Source organism: Saccopteryx leptura, chromosome 2 (genome assembly GCF_036850995.1).
Source record: "Saccopteryx leptura isolate mSacLep1 chromosome 2, mSacLep1_pri_phased_curated, whole genome shotgun sequence".
Taxonomy (NCBI): Eukaryota; Metazoa; Chordata; class Mammalia; order Chiroptera; family Emballonuridae; genus Saccopteryx; species Saccopteryx leptura.
In genome coordinates, this window is record NC_089504.1 from 8,619,246 (window position 1) to 8,637,323 (window position 18,078).

Consider the following 18,078-nt stretch of genomic DNA (forward strand, 5'->3'; position numbering starts at 1 on the left):
GACCAGTCGGGCACAGAGAAGCACTGTCACCCTGTGCCGCTGGGCCCGACGGCAGCACTCCCTTCCCCGTTTGATTTCTGAGAAGCCCAAAGTCTGCTCCAGGGCTGCCATGCAACACCCAGTCCCTGCTCCCAGTGAAGTCCACGTGGACAAGGGAAAGGAGGCCTCCCTCCCCTCAGAGTGTGACGCGGGACTCTCCTTCTGCCTTTGTCCCCACACTCATGACACTGAAGTGAGAGAACTGCTGGCTGGAAATGCGAGGGAGCATTTTAGGAGAGAAGCCCCCTTTCCCTCCCAGCGATTCTAGCCTCTGGCTCTTGAGGGCCTTGACCCACCACTCTGTCCTCATTCTGGACCCTGCAGATAGGGCAGGGTCCTGAGGGCAGCCGGGCACTGAGACATGACGACTGCCTACCCGGGTCAGGCTGCCCCTCCCCAGCCCGCAGGCCCTGTGACCCTGCTGAGGCTGCAGTGGACGAGGGAATGGAAGATGAGAGCAGCATTAGAGGGTCCCCTTCGTCCCTGAATCCTCACTTCATACTCCCAGCAAGAACAAGGGTTGGTGGCCATGCCACCTCTCAGCCTGGCCTACTCTCACAGAGAACAATGCAGTGGGTCCCCTGGCCACCTCAAGGAAGCAGTGAGCACAGCATGAGCTCTGGCTGCCACCCACAACTACCTTCGGGCCACCAGGCTAAAATGTCCATATGTATAAACTCAGGGAGGGTCAACTTGCCAGACAGGCCCTGGTGATCCCAGCCTTGACCGGACAATAGGAACCCTCCCACCTGCCTGTTCCCAGTGGCATAAAGGGTGATTAAGATGTGCCTGCAAGTCAATGGAGGGGTGTGTGCCAGGGACGGGGTCACTGGCCTGGGGCCTCCCTGCCCATCATGCTAGTATCTGTTCATTTCTCTTCCTGGGCCAAGCCTGTCACCAGGGCTGGGGGGCAGTGGGCAGCTCATTTAAAGGCTATGGCCCCTAAGCTTCAGGGCTGTGAGGCAAGGCATTGGCCCTACTCCAGCCTGGCCTCTGGGGACTAGGAAAGCCAGGACCTCCTCTCCTATCTCACTCCCCTGGGTGGGGCCCTGGTTCAGGGCCACTGTCCACCCCTGTGGACGTGGAGATGCAGAGCTGTGCACCTACAGCGTCTGCCGGGGGCTCTGAGACATGTCAAGTGCTCTGGGGGTTCTTTCTGGGCAGACACCGGCCTCTGGGCGCCGGCAGGGTGACACCCCAGCTCTGGGGCAGAGGGAACCTGCTCTCCTTTACAGAGCAGGAGCACACAGCTTGGGGAGGCCAGGGAGGAAGGCCCAGTGGAGCTGAGCAGCAGGTGGGTGAAGGTTGTGAATAAGAGAGGCCCAGGTGACGTGAACAGTGGTCACTGACCTGTGAGAGAAATAATATGTAACCAAGATTTCAAAGTGTGTGAGCTAAATCCTGCCCTCCGGGGACCGAGGCAGTGGGCTCTTTCTGGTGGACATGAAGAGGCTAGCACAGGACGGAAATGGAGACCGGAGGCCAGGACACAGGAGCTGGAGGCCACGAGGCAGCAACCTCAGGATCGTCAGGACTGCTGTGGGTCTCGGAAGGGACTGCAGGGAACTTCCTAGACCCATTGGTACCTTCCAAAGTAGGCGGTCTCCTGTCCCCCTGCGCACAGAAGCACTGGCCCAGGCGCTGGGACCGAGAGAGTGAGCAACAGGACACTGTCTCTGCAGGGCTGGTCTGAAGGCTGCTGGGCGTCTGCGTGGAGGGGCTCGTGTGATGCCCGTGCTTAAGGGGGAGCCCTGCTAGAGCACCTAGGGTAGACATCTGTGCGGGTGGGACAGCTACCGCTACAGTCTAAGTGACAGAGAGAAAACTGTCTACAGTCTAAGTGACAGAAAAGAACGCTGTGTTCCAGTGGCCTCCTGAACCGGTACAGGGCTGTCTCTCTGGAGCAGACAGCCTCTCTCCACCTCCTTCCTGGTGGCTCTAACCTCAGTCAGGGGCGCTTAGCAGGGACTGGCTCTGTTACCCTCAGAGCTGTGCCTGACGGGGAGCAGTCGCTTAATGAATGTGCTGAATGAATGAATGAGTGAATGAATTAGGGAAGGAAGGAAGGAGGGAAGGAGAGAAGGAGGGAAGAAAGGGAGGGGGTGGGAAGGAGAGGAGGAGAGTGGGGGGCCAATGAATAGGTCCAGGTCTGGATGACATTCAGGATCTTGGCACTGTGCCCGTGTCCCACTTGACATACCCTCACTGGCCTGTGGCTGGGGTCAAGACGTTGGCTGGCTTGTAAGCCCCTTCCTCATGGTCAGCCAGTCCTCTGACTGGTGCTGAGAAAAGTCACACTTCTGCTCAGCGGTCTGGCTGTCCCCGCTGCCTCCCCCCTGGTTCTCATCCCCCTGCTGAGGTGGCCCCAGAGCGAGGGCGGGGGTTACAACCCACCTGCCTGAGGAAGGAGAACAGAGCTGGGACAGCTCCGCTGCGAGCTCACGGCCCTGCTGCCCACACTTCCTGCCCTCCACCTGGGATTCACAGGGACAGACAGACTGACGGGGCTACTGGAGCTGACACAGCAGGTCTCCGGACAAGGTCTGGAAAGGTGGTGAAGAGGCGGGCTCAGGGTCAGGGAGATGCAGCTTTGGGCCAGCTCGGCCCCTGTAAAGGAGGGCAAGGCAAGACGGGCACTTCCCCTCTCTGTGCCTTGCTGTCCGTGAGCATAAAGTGGGAACTGTGTACAAGTGTTTGGGGGCTTGGTGAGACCAAAACAGCGCCCGGCACAGGGAATGACCAACAAAGACCAGTTTCCGCCTCGCTACAGCCCCTCGCCCTGTGAGGACGTGCAGCGGGCTCTCCCTCCTCTCGGGCCATTGTATGATTATGGGGACTGAGGAGCCGGGAGGCTTCAGCACCAGGGGACAAGTGTGCATGTGTGTGTGAGCGCACATGTGCATATGTTTATGTGAAGCATGCACCTGTATGAGATATGCATGTACATGCATGTATGCAAATGTACGTGTGTGGCTATGTTCACCCACACATGAGAACACGTGAGTGTGTGAGTACAGTGTGTATAGTGTGTGTGTGCCTGTCTGTGCACACAGCCCCCTACGCTAGTGGAGGAGCCGTCTGAAGGATGGTGCGAACCCGCCTCTCACGACACTCCATGCCAGTGGATTTCTTCCTGCCTGTCCTCAGAGTCCCCACAGCGCCCCTCACCTCTGGGGGCCCATTTGGAGTGCAGGGCTATGGGGCTCCCCACTCAGAGTCCCGGTCTCCCCAGAACCCCGTGGTACCAGGCCCAGGGAAAGCACCCTACGTGGACTAAGTGCCCAGGTGAATTCCTGAGCAGGAGGCCCCACTACCTGGCAGATGGGCTCCCCACAGGGAGCCAAACCCTGGGCTGAGGGACCCTCTTGGTTGCCACCAGTGCCTGGCAGGCTGGGCGTGTCAGCCCAAGGCCTGAGGCCATGTGGCTGCAGCACCCCCAGACCCCACCAGGTGGAGCCACATGCCCAACTGCAGACTAGACCCATTCTCAAGCTTCTGGTACAAGGCCCACATTTCAGGCCAGATCTGCCCCCAGGCCCCCTGAGCAGCTGGGCCTGAGGAGGCGCTGACCTCAGGCTCCCGGGCTAGCTCTGGCCAGTTGGTGAGGGGCTGTTTAGAGCATGGGGCTAGGATCCCACCTGCCCTTCCCTCTGTTGGGCCTGGGCCTGGGCCTGGGCAGGGCGGAGCTGAGCTGAGCTGCGCAGAGCAGCCTCACCAGCCTGGGCCAGTGCACTGTGGCTGTGGCTACTCCCTGACGGAGCTGTCCCCAGCTCCCTGGGGCCCTGAGCCCCTCCCCTGGGAGGGAGGCCGAGCTGAGGCCACACTCACCTTTCCAGCCCTGAAGACATCTCTTCACTAAACTCTGAGCTCTCACTACTGCCTGGAAAAGGAACACAGATCAGTGAGCGAGGCAGCCTCAGCCGGGGCCAACCCCACGGGGCCTCTTCCCCTGGCTCACGGGGCCCACGCCCTGAGCTCCACGGACATGCTGGAGAGTCCTGATCCATCACTGGGACGGTTTTTGTGCTTCTACTTCACCTCTCTGCTCTGGGAGGGCTGGGAGGGTCAAAGAACCATCCATCCCATTGTCCCCGGTGGGTACTCCACTCTTTCCACTGAGCACCAGAAGGCTGCAGCTGCCTGCCCCAGGACCCCTCACGCCTGGGTCCTTAGGCCTCCCTATGGCCCGCCCGGCTCCCTCCTGCCTCCCTTCTGGCCTAAGGAAAACCAGCGCTAGCCCAGGCCTCAGCTGGCGAGGGCACAAGCCAAATAAACATTCCTCCCCCGAGGGTCAGGGCTTGGCGGGGCTGGTCTCAGAGCAGCTGCCCAGCATTAGATAGGAACCACAAGGGAGGGTCCCTTTAGACCCCTGGCCAGTGTACACACAGAGGGGGCTCACCCCTCCCCCAAGCCTGTCCTCAGGGGCTCTCCAGCCACAAGGACAGCACAGAGATGCCTGTCAGGCCACTAGCGTTTGCACCCCCCGCCCCCCCGGACTTGAGGCGCCTTGGTTCAGTGCTCTTTGCCTGGGCTGCTGGAGGGCACCCAGGCTGGGCGGTGGGGAAGGGGGAAGGAGGCGGTCTGAGGCCCGCTGGGAGTTAAAGGACAGAGAGGACCAGTTCAGCCCAAACAGGGCACACGGACACAGCCACCTGACCCTGGGCTTTCAGCTCTGGTCAGAAAAACGCCTGAGATTCCCGAATAGCAGAGCGGAGAAGCCAGATGCCCGGTGATCTCCTACCTGGACACTGGGCAGCACTGAGCCTGACCCAGTTTTCTGTTCAGGAAGAGCAGGCCTGGGCCCAGGCACAGCTCAGGAAGTTTACAGGGGCTGAAACAGCTGCTGCGCCGCCCGGCGGAAGGCTCCTGGGCCGGCACTGCCCAGCCTGGCACAGAGTCCCACCCACAGGACACTCGGAGGAAAGGGCTCCACGACCAGATAGTGTGGCAACTGCAGATGGCCGCCTCCCAGTGACCGCGGTGCCCCAGCATTAGTCTCTGAGAGGAGCCCTGCTCACGGTCTCACCAGCCTCCCTCCACAGACGGCCCCCGAGCTCCTCTACGAGGTACACATACTTCTGAACCACACTGCTGGACACTGACTAGCTCCCACAGGATGACCTCTTCCCAAGACAGAAGGCAGACACGGACCTTGTTTGTCACAGACTTTCTGGTGGTGGGAGACAGCTGTCCCCTGGGGTAATACTGCCTAAGACTCTGGTCTCACTTCACAGGGATGTGGGACAGGAGATTCCTGCCGCCCATTCTTCCTGTCCCCACACCCCCTTCCTCCCCATGCTCATGGGCCCTCCACCCTGCCGCCTCACCAGTTCACCCCCCCCAACCATCTAAAGCACCGCCAGCACCATGAGGGCTCCCTGTGAAGGAAAGCAGACGGACACACAGACATAAGGACTACAGAAGTACAGGCGCGCTCAAGGGCGCGGCTAGCAGAGTACTCTCAACTGATGGCAGTCATGACAGGTGACCTGGGCACTGCAGGGGGACGGACCCGAGACCAGAGCTCAACACTGTCCTCAGCCCTGACGTGGGCCTCGCCCCGTCCTGGCCTCCTGGCTCAGTCCCTTGTTGACATGAGCACCATTTCCAGCTGAAGCTCAGCCATACAATCCATCCCTGAACACCCTTTCCCACCCTCCCTAACTCAGACGTGTGGGTCTGAAGACAAGCACACGTGTGACAACCCAGCAGCCCACGGGCGGCCATACCAGGCCGCTGCCCCAACCTCGCCGGGCGTGTGGGGCCCACAGCTGCTCCAGGGACAGGAGCCCCACGGGGGCAGCTCCAGGCTTTGGCAACTGTCAGCAAATGACAGCGGGTCGCAGGTGTGTCTGGCTGTTCCTTCCACCTGTTTGCCATGGTCAAGGCCACCAGCAGGGTGAGGACAAACCTAGGGCACTTTGTGACGTCCCAGGGGCCAGGAGGCAAAGGCCTCCCTGCTCTGCTGGGTCCTGCAGGGAGCCCCTTCTGCGCGGGGAGGGCCACGGGGCGCTGCACAGGGACAGACAGACACGAGCACACGCTGGGCGGCGGCACCGGCTGCTGTGCGCGGGCCAGACGCTTACCTAGGGAGAGTCCATTGGTGATGGCAGAGGAGGTGAGCGCGAGGCCCCTGTGGGGGCTGCGGGACTCTAGGACACTGTCATCCAGCAGGTGCCTCGCTTTCTCCGATGGGAAGGTGGCACTTTTACTCTCAACTACACTCAATTGACACATCATACTGGAAAACGGAAAAGGAGAAAGAAGGCAAAGCTCCTTATCTACGGAGTCACAATATTACACCTGCCCTGGGGTCCTGAGCAGACGGCGCACCTGCAGGAAAAAGACCTCCACCTAGAACCGGGGACAAGTCCAGGCTCTGCCCTATCTCACGGCGTGACCTTGGGCAAGTCACATCCCCTATCTGGGCCTCGGTTTCTCCATCTGTCAGACGGGGACTGACAGAACTGCCCTGCCTGTCTCCCGGATGATTATGAGGGTCAAGTGAGTGGGGGGTGCTTGTGAGCAACGGGGCACACAGGAGGGGGAGCATGGCCCTGTGCTCATCGTGTCTGGTTCTAGAGTCACACACAACTGGTCCAGATCCCTGCTCCCACCTCACCCAGCACTGCAGGTGCTCACCCCACTGAAGTCGCTGGGCTCGTGCTTACAACACACATAGCACAGCACCCACCTCGGAGAGCTGCAGGGCTCAGTGAGGTCATGCCGACGGGCACGGGCCAGAATGCCTAGCACGAAGGCCGCCCTGCACACTCAGAGAGCAACCATTTTCTCCTCCACCCTACTGATAGCCCCAGGGCCAGCCTGGGCTGACTGATGCTTGTGTCTTAGTGGTGGAAGGAAGGGAGGGAGGACAGAAAGGAGGGAGGAAGGAAGGAGGGAGAAAGGGAGGGAGGGAAGGAGGGAGAGAGGAAGAGAGGAAAGGGGTAAGGAAGGAAAAGAGGAAAGGGAGGAAGGAAAAGAGGAAGGGGGGAGGGAAGGAGGGAAGGAGGAAGAGAGGAAGGGAGGAAGGGTGGAGAAAGGGCAGGAGGGAAAGAAGGAAGGGAGAAGATAAGAAGAAGGAAGGAAGGCAGGAACAGGAGGGAGGGATGGACCCAAATGTTCAGGAGCCTGTGCCCAACATCTTGGGGACACGGGCACGGCTGCTCCTGGCCATACTGAGGACCACATGCCCCAGCTGCCAGCCCCACAGGGCCAGGTGAGCCAGCAGCAGGTTCACTATTCTGCAGGCTCTCTATTCTGCAAAGGGCAAGGAGAGACTCTGAGCCCTGAGACCGGCAGGGACCAGGAGACACCCAGTCCTGCCTGGATGATAGTCCCAGTGCCCACTGGACTCTGGGCTTTACGTAAGGGAGGTGCTGACTGAGGAGTCCCAGCACTGCTTCCCTACGCGTCCCTGAATGCTTTCTCCATTGGCTACCGCGCCGGGGAGACCTGCCACCAGTGTCACCTCAGCTCGCCCTGACCCCGTGCCAGCCTGAAGAGAGGGCCCAGCCGGGGACACCAAGAGCATTCGGCAGACACTTGCGACTGGGTAGGGAGGACGTCAGTGGGCAGGCACTCCCAGCAGCCCTTGCACCCATGGCCAAGAGCCAGAGGGGGTTCGCTCAGTTACTCACTTGTTGCCCAGGCTGTGGCTCTTCCTGTGTCTTGGGACCGGGGGTGTGGGGAGGCTGCCAGCAACAGACGCATCAGGACAAGTGGGGCGCCGGCTGAACCTCACAGAACTGGAGCCGGCGGAGGGGCCTGCAGACAGAAGAGAGCGTGTGCTGGGGGCGGCTGTGGAGGCCGAGGTTGGAGGCCGAGGTTGCGGGCAGGTCTGAGGAAAGGCCCAGGCCCAGCACCGTAGGCGCAGCCAGCCGTATCATGCCCCATGACTTTCCTTTTTAAAAAATGTATTGGGGTGACACTGGTTAATAAAAGTACACAGGTTTCAGGGGTACATTCTGTAACACATCATCTGTACACAGTAGGGACTGCGTGCACCACCCCGAGCCAGGTCCCCCTCACCATGCTCCCTGTACCTTCCCCTCCTCCTCCACCCCATGTCCCTCTGGTCACCACCACACTGCTGTCTGTCTACCCGAGGCTCTCTACTCCTCATTCCCAGCATAACTAACTTCCGGGGATAACATCGTGGGGATGGCCGGTGTCCTGCTGTGCTTGGTGCCCCTGCCTGGTTGTCCAAGGCTGCCCCCAGGGAAGAAAGCTGAAACGTAGTGGTGTGTCTTCTGAATCCCCAGCCCCCCCCCCCCCCCGCCTTCTACAGCCATTTCCTCTTCTCGGTCCACTCCCACAACAGAAGGGAGGAGAGCTCACCAGGGGCGGCTCACTGAGTGAGGGCGCAGCTAGGGAGGCAGCCCCCCCCCCCCAGGCCTGCCAGTCAGTGCCCGGGTGACCTCGAGTGGGTCACTGAACTTAGTCCCAGGAGTCTCAGTTTCCTCATCTGCAAAGTGGAGATAATCTGCAGGTGGGTGGGAGCACTCACTGGGGAATGTGTGCAGAGTTTCGCAGTTAGCACTCATACTTGTTTTATTATAGTACCAACTTTTCCTCAGCCCCAGTCATGGGGACAACAGGTGCCATCAGATTTAGGAGGCTGGGACCACACACCCCACGGAGCACTGCACGCAGACAGAGCGGGAGCCCTTCCTGCTGGCAGCATCTCAGCTGCATCCCGAGGGCACAGTCCTGACCTCTGCTGCGCTCTGGGACTGTGTGATTGCTCGGGATGAGAGGTCCTGAGGGAGGTGACCCCAAGGTGCTGACCCTTAGCCTCCGGGGACAGACAGGAGCAGTCAAACAGCAAGCCCGGAGCTGCTGCCGGAGGGCCTGCGGCCTGTGGTCCTGCCGGGACCTCAGGTCTGCCACCACCAGCTACTGCAGCTCCACAAGTGACCTAAGGGTCCAGGTTGGCTCATCACTATTGAGATGTGCCAGCCTATCCGCTGCAGGTGGCCTGGCTCCCTTCTGGCACTTGGGAAGGTTTGCGAGGCAGGGCGACTCAGATCTCCCGAGCTCAGCGTTCTGGGTCCCAGCTGCCGTGTACCCTGCTCTCCCCCACACCCCACTCTGCATATGCACCTTCTCCTTCATGCCCCAAGGTCCCATCACCAACCCTTCACCAGGCCTCGGCCAATGCTCTCCACTGTTCCCCTCAACAGCTATTCCCAAACATCACCTCTTTCCTGAAGCCCCCTGCACAACTCACAGACCCCTGCCCTTCAGATGATGGCACTACTTCCACGAGAACACCGCGGTCGTCAGGTTCCGTGTCTCACACCCAGCCGCTCACCGCCACGTGCGCCTCCATCGGGACCAGCCTTCCTGCTGGGTCTAGGAAGGGGCCTCCTCCGTCCGCGGCTGGTCCCTCCTCTCGGTCCTGTTTCCTCTGAGAAACCAGGCTACCGCACTCCATCCCTCTCCTCTCCCCTCTCTGGCCCCTTCCTCCAGCCTATAAACACCCTCCAGGCTCCTGTTTTCTGTCAAGTGGGTCCCTGGACCCCAAGCTCCCTTCCTGTCAGTCACACTTCCTCAAACAGAACTTGCACTCCTTGTCGCTCTGCTTCTGTCCCTCTCACTCATCCCTTAAGTCACTCAAATCTGGTTTCCATACCTAATGAGATTTCCATTGACCTCATTTTTGCCAAACCAATAAACACTCCTCGGCTTCTCACCAGAGCCCTTGGCATGCTAGTGATGCTGCTGTTCGCAGCCCCAGAGCCTTAACAAGGAGGCCCCAGCACACCACCCTGCCTCTGGGGGCAGCTACCTGGGCAACCTGGCCTGGCAGGAGACAAGGCCATCTGAGGTCCCAGTCCCTGCCTGCATATGGCGGCTCAAGAACAGGGCTCCGACAGACCAAGCCCTGATAGTTCACACACTGCTTAACAATGGGATATGTGCATCGAGTACATGGCCATGAACCTGGATGGTGCAGCTGCTGCACACTCGGGCTGCCTGGTGCTGCTCCGGGCTACTGCGCCCAGGCCCCGAGCCTGTGCTGCACATTACTGTCCAAAAACACGGGATTAAATCAAGCGCAAGAGAAAATGACGCCATCAAGAGACTGAGCATGAAGTGTCTGAGGCTGCTGCTGGCATGACACAATACACTGTTGCTCAGCAAGCTGTTTTCTTACAAGGAGAAAGCATCTAAAATAATGATTAAAAGTACAGTAAGACATAAACCAGTAACACAGTCATTTATTATCGTGCTCAGGTCTTATGTACTCTATATACTTGTGCTACACTTTGATGTGACTGGCAGTGCAGGTTTGTTTACACCAGCATCCCACAGCACATGTGAGTAACGCGTTGTGCTGTGACGTCAGGACAGCTGTGATGTCACTACGCTGTAGGACTGGTCCAGCTCCGTTTCAGTCTATGGACCACCGCCATACACGCACTCCGTCCGTCCCTGACGGGAGCGCCCTGACCAGCACAGGACTGTAACGAACTCAGAGTCAGAGCCTGGACCTCAGCCACCTGGGGGTCCACGCCAGGCCTCTGAGAGTGTGTGGCAGCACTGAGATTGTACTGAAGAAAACAAAGGCGTGCGTGTGCGATTCTAGGCGAGGGGTTCCCCACCATCAATCGGCTGCTTTGAGGCTGGAATCCTCAAGCAGGGTGTGCACCAGAGTCCTGGGAAGAGCGTGTGGGAATGGGGTGTGCTGGGCCAGCCTGAGGCTCTGATTCCACTGCCTCAGGTGGGCTGGGCATTGCCCTTCCAGTGATTCTGGTGTGGTTCCGGAGTGCGTCCCGGTGAGAGAGAACTCCTGCTCCAAACCCGGGAGCTAACGCGAGCTATGCCGGGAGGAGATTCTCGTGCAGCCGCTGGAGAGGAAAAGGAAGAGTGGAAGCCACCCTGCTTTGTTTTTGTTTTGCAGATATTGCTCAATAGATGAATCCGTGCAGAGAGTGGAATTCGTCTTGTTTATCAGCAGGATTATGGTTTCTCTGCCTGAGTCACTCTGGCTCCCACCCTGGGTTCAGAAAATATTTTGTAAAGGTCAAATCGCATGGCTCCTCCCCTGTGGTTTGAACTGGAACTTGACTCCCTTGGGTTGTCATAGCAATAACGGTGATAATTATGGTTGAATGATTCTCTCCTGGCACCAAGCTGTGTGCATGGGCTGCAGCCCATTAGGTGGGTACACTCAGTAGGCCCGTTTGACAGGTAAGAAAGCCAAGGTTTCTATATCTACTACATGCAGGACCTGAACCCAGGGGTACAGCCTGGTGAGGGAAAGGCTCTAAGTTCAAAGGTCAGCATTAGTGAAAACTGGAGGCAAAAGGAACACAGTGACATATTTGAGGGCATCTGATAGCAGGAAGCACTTCCTCCAGGAACTATGGGACGAAGGCCCAGCTGCTACTCCTGAGAAAGGACGGTGAAGGGACTAACGCGTATTTTACAACAGCTATGCGCCAGTCTTCACTAGACACTTCCACGGCCTATTTCACTGAGTCCACTGCATGGGTACTCTACCACCATTCTAAAAGGGATGCTCGGAGCACACCTGGTCACGCGCTGGAGGGGTGCTAGTTTGTTCTCTTAACCAGCCATGGATGCTGCGAGAGTTGGATACTCAAGGCTCTTCTGAGAGCTTCCTTGGCCTTCCTGCTCACTCCTACCAGACTACCTCTCCTGTCCGTCTCCCTGTGGCTTCTGCACCTGGCTCTGCTCCCCTGCAGGCTCTTCCGGCCCCTGATGTGCCCGTGGTATCTGCCATTCAGCTATACTCCCTCCTGGAGGAGAATTGTATCCACCCCCTTCTTGCTGATTTGGACAGCCTTGGAAGGCATGCCTGGCCTCAGATGCCCCTCCACACAGCCGGGGGAGGGTGGGGGCCCAAGCAGAGGTGGCTGTGATCCCCCTGGGCCCAGTGTCAAACCAGTGCTGCTCTGGATGCCCTGGGCCCTGGCCACTCCCACCCCCTGCACTGCTGACCAACAGCCTGAGTCTGACGCCGAAGAAGAAGAATTTCCATTCAGTTGGGACCTAGGGTGGGTGTGGCCTCTGCCAGTAAGTGACACTCTCTGCTACTGAAAGGCCTCACGTTCCTGCCCCACCAAGCCCAGGATGGCCACCACGTGACTGCACCAGGGACACGTGTCCTCTGGGACCATCTCTGAGCTGACTGGCTGGCAAGCAGTGTTTTCTCCACGTCCTGTAGGTAGCAGCAGGCGCGGGGGCGGTGATAATGAGCTGGGGCTCTGGCCTTGCTTAGCGGAGTGTGGTCCCCACTGCCTGGCCCGATATGGCACGAACAGCTGGAAAAACTGACCATGGGGCTTGACTATCTCAGAGGACTGCTCTATTTTTCCTCAGCATAATTTTTCCATGAATAATCTTTAAAGCTCTTTAAGTGGCTGTTTCTTTAGCAGTTTTATTGGAATATATGAAAACTGACAATCTGTGGGGAACGAGATATCATTTTCGAAAAAAAATCTGGTTTTCATTACATTTCTCTCAAGAAACTAACATACTGCCCAACAGACCTCTCACTGATTGGCAGAGAAAACAGCACAGGCCTCCTGATCATGGCTTCGAGTGGCCAGGACTAAGGATGGTGGATGGCAACAAGCAAAGAACTCAGGAACCAAAGGCAGGCAGGCCCTGGGCTCCCACTGGTATCTGTCACTTGCAGGAGTGAATTTGGGCAAGTCACCTCGCACCTCTGAACCTGAATTCTGTGTCTACAAAGGGAGCCTGGCAGACTCCCTGCAACAAATGTTTCCTGACTCTGCCGGCCCCAGGCCTGGTTTGAGAGCCAGGCTGAGCTGGATGGTGACGTTCTGCCTTCGTGGAGTCCACAGTCTAGTGGGGGAGAGACCGTGACCAGATAATGACACCCAGGCTAGACACATGCTTTGATAGGATAATCATTGTAATAAATCTGGCACTAGCAATACCTACACCAATAGTACAACTGTCATGGCAATAACAATGGTGGTCATGGTACCAGCCTACATCATCAAGCATCTACAGAGTGTCAGAGATGGAGCTACTCTCTGTACACAGGATCTTATTTAAGCCTCGCCATAACGCCGCCTCACAGGCAATATTGTCTCAATGCTGCGACGTGGGACCTGAGGTTGGAAGGCTTAAGGAGCTCCCTGGTCAAACAGCTGAGGAGCAGTAGAGAGTAAGCAGTGTGTCTGAGAACAGGGGAAGGTCAGGGAGGACCTGAAGTCTGACATCAGGCTAGCACAAGACTTCCAGCAGAGGCAGGGTGGATACAGAAGGAGCAGCACATGCAAAGACCCTGAGACGAGGCTGCAGGGAGCCAGCCCAGCTGAAGAGCTGAGGGTGGGGAAGGTGTGTGTGGGGAGGGCTGTAAAGCTGTGGGAGGGCCGAGGGTTTAATGAGAAGGTGTGGAGATTTCTAGGAGGAGAGTAAAGTGCTCAGATTTGCACCCTAGAAAGCTCACTCTGGCTGGAGAGCACATGGATGTGGCCAAGACCACAGGATGGGAGAGAGGGATGTGGATGAGAGAGGTCTAGGAGGGGGTCCAGCTGCTGCCGCCATCCACTTAGGGAGCCAATAAGCAGTTCCACTTGGGACTGATGTTGGAGGCCCTTGGGTAGATGGGTGCAATGCTCGGGAGACAGATGGCAGCTGGGGACAGATGTGCAGAACATGTCAACAAAAGGACGTGTGGAGCCCCAGGAGGGGTGAGAGTACCCAGGGTTGTAAGCTTAGTGAGAAGAGGGAAGGCCTGGGACAGGATGCAGGGGAAACGGTGTTTGTAGGATAAGAAGACGACAAAGGCTGAAAGGACCTTGTGTCAAACCAGGGTCACTAGAACAAATACTTAAGAAAAGTTTCATTTGGGTGCATGAGGAAAGTGAGCTTGTTTCGTCTGTAATTCTAGAAGGGTCCCAGAACCACCTGTTCTGCCCCCAGCCACCGCTTCCCTCCTTGCAGAGGAGGCCCTGTGTGGGAGGCACCCATCTCTGGGGCTGCAGCACGCAGCAGCGGTCCCCGTTCCTCTGGTCCCGGTCTCCAGAAAGAGCAAACAGGAGGAGCCCCACCTTCGCCTTGGTTGCCCAGCCAGCACCAGGGCACTGCCAGGAGCCCCGTGGACCACAGCAGACAAGCCTGGAATGCCCCAGACGATCTCCTGTTCATCTAGGAAGTTCCTCTCAGGAAGAGAGAGAGAGAAGGAGGGAAAGACCTGCGGATCTATTTCTGTGTTCAGGGGTTAAACTAGACGACAGTGAGGTCATCCCTGAGCCCAGGGCTTTGCAGAGTGCCCGCCTGAGTTCTCACAAAGGCGGCAGTCACCCTCCTCCTGGGCCGAGGCCTCCTGTCACCTGTTCTCAGGCGGCCTGCACTTGCCTTCCCTGCACCCGCTCATTTGTAACTAAGGGATCGTGTGGGATTCCTTGTTGACTGCCCATCTTGCCCACCAGACACCAGCTCTGGGGAGCAGGGGCTGTGTCCAGCGCCCGGTGTCCAGTGCCCTGCTCAGGGCTGGGCGAGCAGCTGGAGCGCAGCAGAGTGTGCCGCATGGCTGGTGCGGCGCTCCCAGCTGCAGACGCGCGTCTGTGCCGAGGAGCACACAGGGCCGGGCCGGGAGCCTCGTTCCCACGGGTTCCCAGCAGCATCCGAGTGGCCCTGCCCTGGCTCAGCGCTGCCCGATTTAAGCAGTCTGGCAGCCCCACTGCTGCCTTCGGGGGTGCTTTCCAAGTCTCACACATCAGCAATTAATGGGAGGCAGCTGTGGCAGAGAGGAAAGCACTCAACTTGGAGTCACAAGACTTGCGTTCCCGTCTAGCCTCTGTCCAGGGCTGAGCTGGGAGCTCACGGTACAGTCTCCCAGTGGAGAAGGGGCATGACAATGGCCATGACCCGGAGCTTTGAAAGCACCACCCCATCCGTCTGATGCACAGGCCACACTGGCATCCAGTCTGGAAGGCGTTCTGTCTCTCGGCTCCTTCCCTGTGCCTGCTCAGAGTCCTCTTCCTAGACCAGGGACCAGTCCTTCTCTGGGTCTTCCAGAGCCCAGCAGCACCCGAGACACGGGGCCCTTCTGCACAGAAAGTCTGTTTGTGTTGAAACCTTTCTCTGTCCAGGTTTCTTGGTCAAGCCTGGGAGCTGGTCCCTTTCACTTTCACACACATTCTTTGTTTCTTATACATGTAGCTCTCATGGGTCCTTATCGTGAGCCAAGATCACCCTTCAACTGTGCTGAGGCCCAGATCTCTTCTCCTCGGAGTCAGAAGGCCCAGATTCCCAGGCCACAGGGAGCGAGGAATGCCGGGATGCTAGTGGAGCCATGTGAGGAGCTGGGCACAGCAGGGTAGCAGAGTCAGACAGAACCAGGCTTGAGACTCGGTTCCTCTGCCTGACCTCAACGCACCAGGCTAAGATGGGGGGCTTCCAGAACAAAGCAGATGTATACTTCCAGGGTAAACGTGTGAAAACTGGCGTCCCAGCCCCTGAGCCCCTCACCTCGGCTCCCTTCACCCATTCTGAGGCTGTAAAGGGGAGGAGGAGGAGCACGTAGAAGGGGAGTCCTTACCCCTCACCCGTAGGTGCTCTTCTTCTATTCAACCATAATGGGGAGGGGGGGTCTCCACAGACCATTTGGGGATCTTGAAATATGTCCCCAGCAATTGGGAGACCCAGGGAACAACTAGTACCTTGGTTCTGCGGAGCCCACATAGCCACAGCCAAAGGACAGCAGTGACCACACTAGGCTTGGCTGCACTCACAGACCTGTTGGGACAAGGAAAGTGTGGCCTCCTATGCACCAAGGTGGCCCCCTGTGACGAATGTTGGCAGAGGGTTGAGGGGACCCAAGCAGCAGGGACCTGGAGGTGGGCAGACTCCGAGGGGCTGTGGGAGGGGCTACAGAGGCCCCTGGAATGATTTTGTATCTGTCCAGGTCAAGGAACCTATGGGTTCCCTGAAAAACCCATGAATGTGCCTGTGAGAAGCATCAATGTTATCAACTGCCACCTGGGGATGGCACCTGTGTCCCAAGACACAGCACCCACCATTAAGGCTGTGTCCTTCCTGCCAGTTACCTGTGGTTAGAAGCTAAAGGAGGCAGCACACGCTTGGGGAGGGAGAAGGGCCCAGCGCCCCTGTTCTCCCACCACAAGCAGTCAGCCTGAAACTCGCAGCTAGAGCAAAGGTATTTTATGCCAAATTAGGTTTGAAGTTATGATTCTTACACAGAACCAGCCTTCAAGTACCAAGCTGGAAGAGTGTGTGACTCAAGTGTCTGTAGAAAAGTCACAGGTGTGCCAAGGTTGTCATCTGGGGCGGGGGCACGAGCCCAGAGAACTCTAGGACCCTCATCCGCATCCTGCTTCTTTCGCTGCTGGATGAGGGCGTGACCATCCAGACCCCCAGGCTTAGCCACTGGCTTTGCCCTTCACCCATGTATGAGATGAGCACCTGCTCCTGTAGAGTAAGGATCTGGGACCCCCACTCTCAGGGTAGGTGTGAGGGTCTCTGAGTGAACACGTGCTTAGAAGAGAGAGTGTGCTCAATACATGTTAGCTGTCACCATCACCATCATCATCATCTTTAGGCCTCAGTGTCCGCTGTGAACCAGCGGTATGGTGGTTTGGACACATGTGCACAAATTCTCTGACGCTGCTCCTACTGAGTGGCCGTGCCTACCCCTCTTCTTGGGCCTGGGCAGGCCTCTGTGACAGCCGTGATCCACAGTGGCAAAAGTGAAGCTATATGACTTCCGAGGTGGGTCAGACATGCTGTGCTGCAACCTCCGCCCTACTGTCGAGACATCTGTCTGGGAAATCCCTGCCAGGTACGAGTCTGACGACCCTGAGGCTGCCATGTGGCGAGGTAGCCCCGGTCACACGGGAGGCCACGTGTACCTAAGTGTTCTGCCCCGACTGCCACCCCACCGAGCGTGTCCAGATGATTCTAGGCTCTGGGCACTGAGCCCCTCTGTCTTCACATCTTTCTAGCTAAGGCCACATATATTGTGGGGCAGAGACAAGCTGTCTGGCTGTGTCCTATCTGATGCCCAGAGTCAAAGCTTGTCATAAAATGGTTTTGTGCCACTAAGTCAGGGGTCGGGAACCTTTTTGACTGAGAGAGCCATGAACGCCACATATTTTAAAATGTAATTCTGTGAGAGCCATACAATATGTTTAACACTAAATACAAGTAAATGTGTGCATTTTATGTAAGACCAACACTTTTAAAGTACAATAAGTCCCTGAATTCTTTTTAATAACGTGATGCTGTTGCTAACCAATGATGAATAAAGTTCTTCTTACCATTAATGCGACTTCTGGTGCTGCATGGTTTTGCTGATGGCTTTGTAGTCTGGTTGATACGTGGTAAGGTTAAGCTTCATGCAGGCATTGAGACTTCTATCCGTTAAACGTGATTGTAGGTTGGTCTTAACGTTCTTTAGATGTGAGAAAGACCGCTCACATGCATATGTAGAGCCAAACATTGTCAGTACAGCAATACTCACACGCAGCAGTGTGTGGTATGTGACAGGAAGCACGTTCCAAGTTTTGACAATCAGCTGGTCCACGGGTTGAAGTTTTTTCTTTTCTCCCTACTTGTGTTTGCTCGCCAACTCTGCTTGCTGTCATGCAAGTCTTTCCAAATCTTCATTCAGTGACTTGAACTTATTCACCCACATGTCTGAGGCCTTCAGGTCAGCAGCTTGTAGCTCAAAATCTCTGATGGAGACAACGGGGATGTAACTCAGGTCGGTGCTGTCCACTGCACACTTGTGTGGATGGGTGATTAACTTAAAAAGACAAGTGCGCTCCTGAAATTCTCCAAAGAGCGCTTTGAATGACTGCAGGAGATTAGATGTGAAGCCCGCTAGCTGCTGGAGATAAAGATGTTGAGCAGGGTCACTTGCTGTGCATGCATCTTTAAACTCTCCCAGTTTTTCAAAGTGTAGTAAACAACCTGTTTCAATGTCGGTGATGAAGAGTTCCAGCTTGTTTTCAAATGCAAACACTGCTTATTGAAGGGATAAGACTGATTTCCAACGCCTTGCAT

The 18,078-nt window shown here is 57.2% G+C and overlaps 1 protein-coding gene across 13 annotated transcripts in view; it reads right to left on the reverse strand.

The window, feature by feature from the left end:
- Positions 1-18,078, reverse strand: part of RALGPS1 (Ral GEF with PH domain and SH3 binding motif 1) — a 331,320-nt gene that overhangs the window by 18,433 nt on the left and 294,809 nt on the right. For 9 of the 13 annotated variants that reach the window (XM_066367128.1, XM_066367127.1, XM_066367126.1 and 6 more), the window contains 3 exons: positions 7,680-7,806; positions 6,126-6,280; positions 3,868-3,919 (listed from right to left, as the gene is read on the reverse strand). In XM_066367128.1, the coding sequence (XP_066223225.1) occupies positions 3,868-3,919; positions 6,126-6,280; positions 7,680-7,806 (334 nt within the window). The remainder of the gene's footprint in view (positions 1-3,867; positions 3,920-6,125; positions 6,281-7,679; positions 7,807-18,078) is intronic. The other 4 variants (XM_066367131.1, XM_066367130.1, XM_066367129.1 and 1 more) reach the window with 2 other exon arrangements.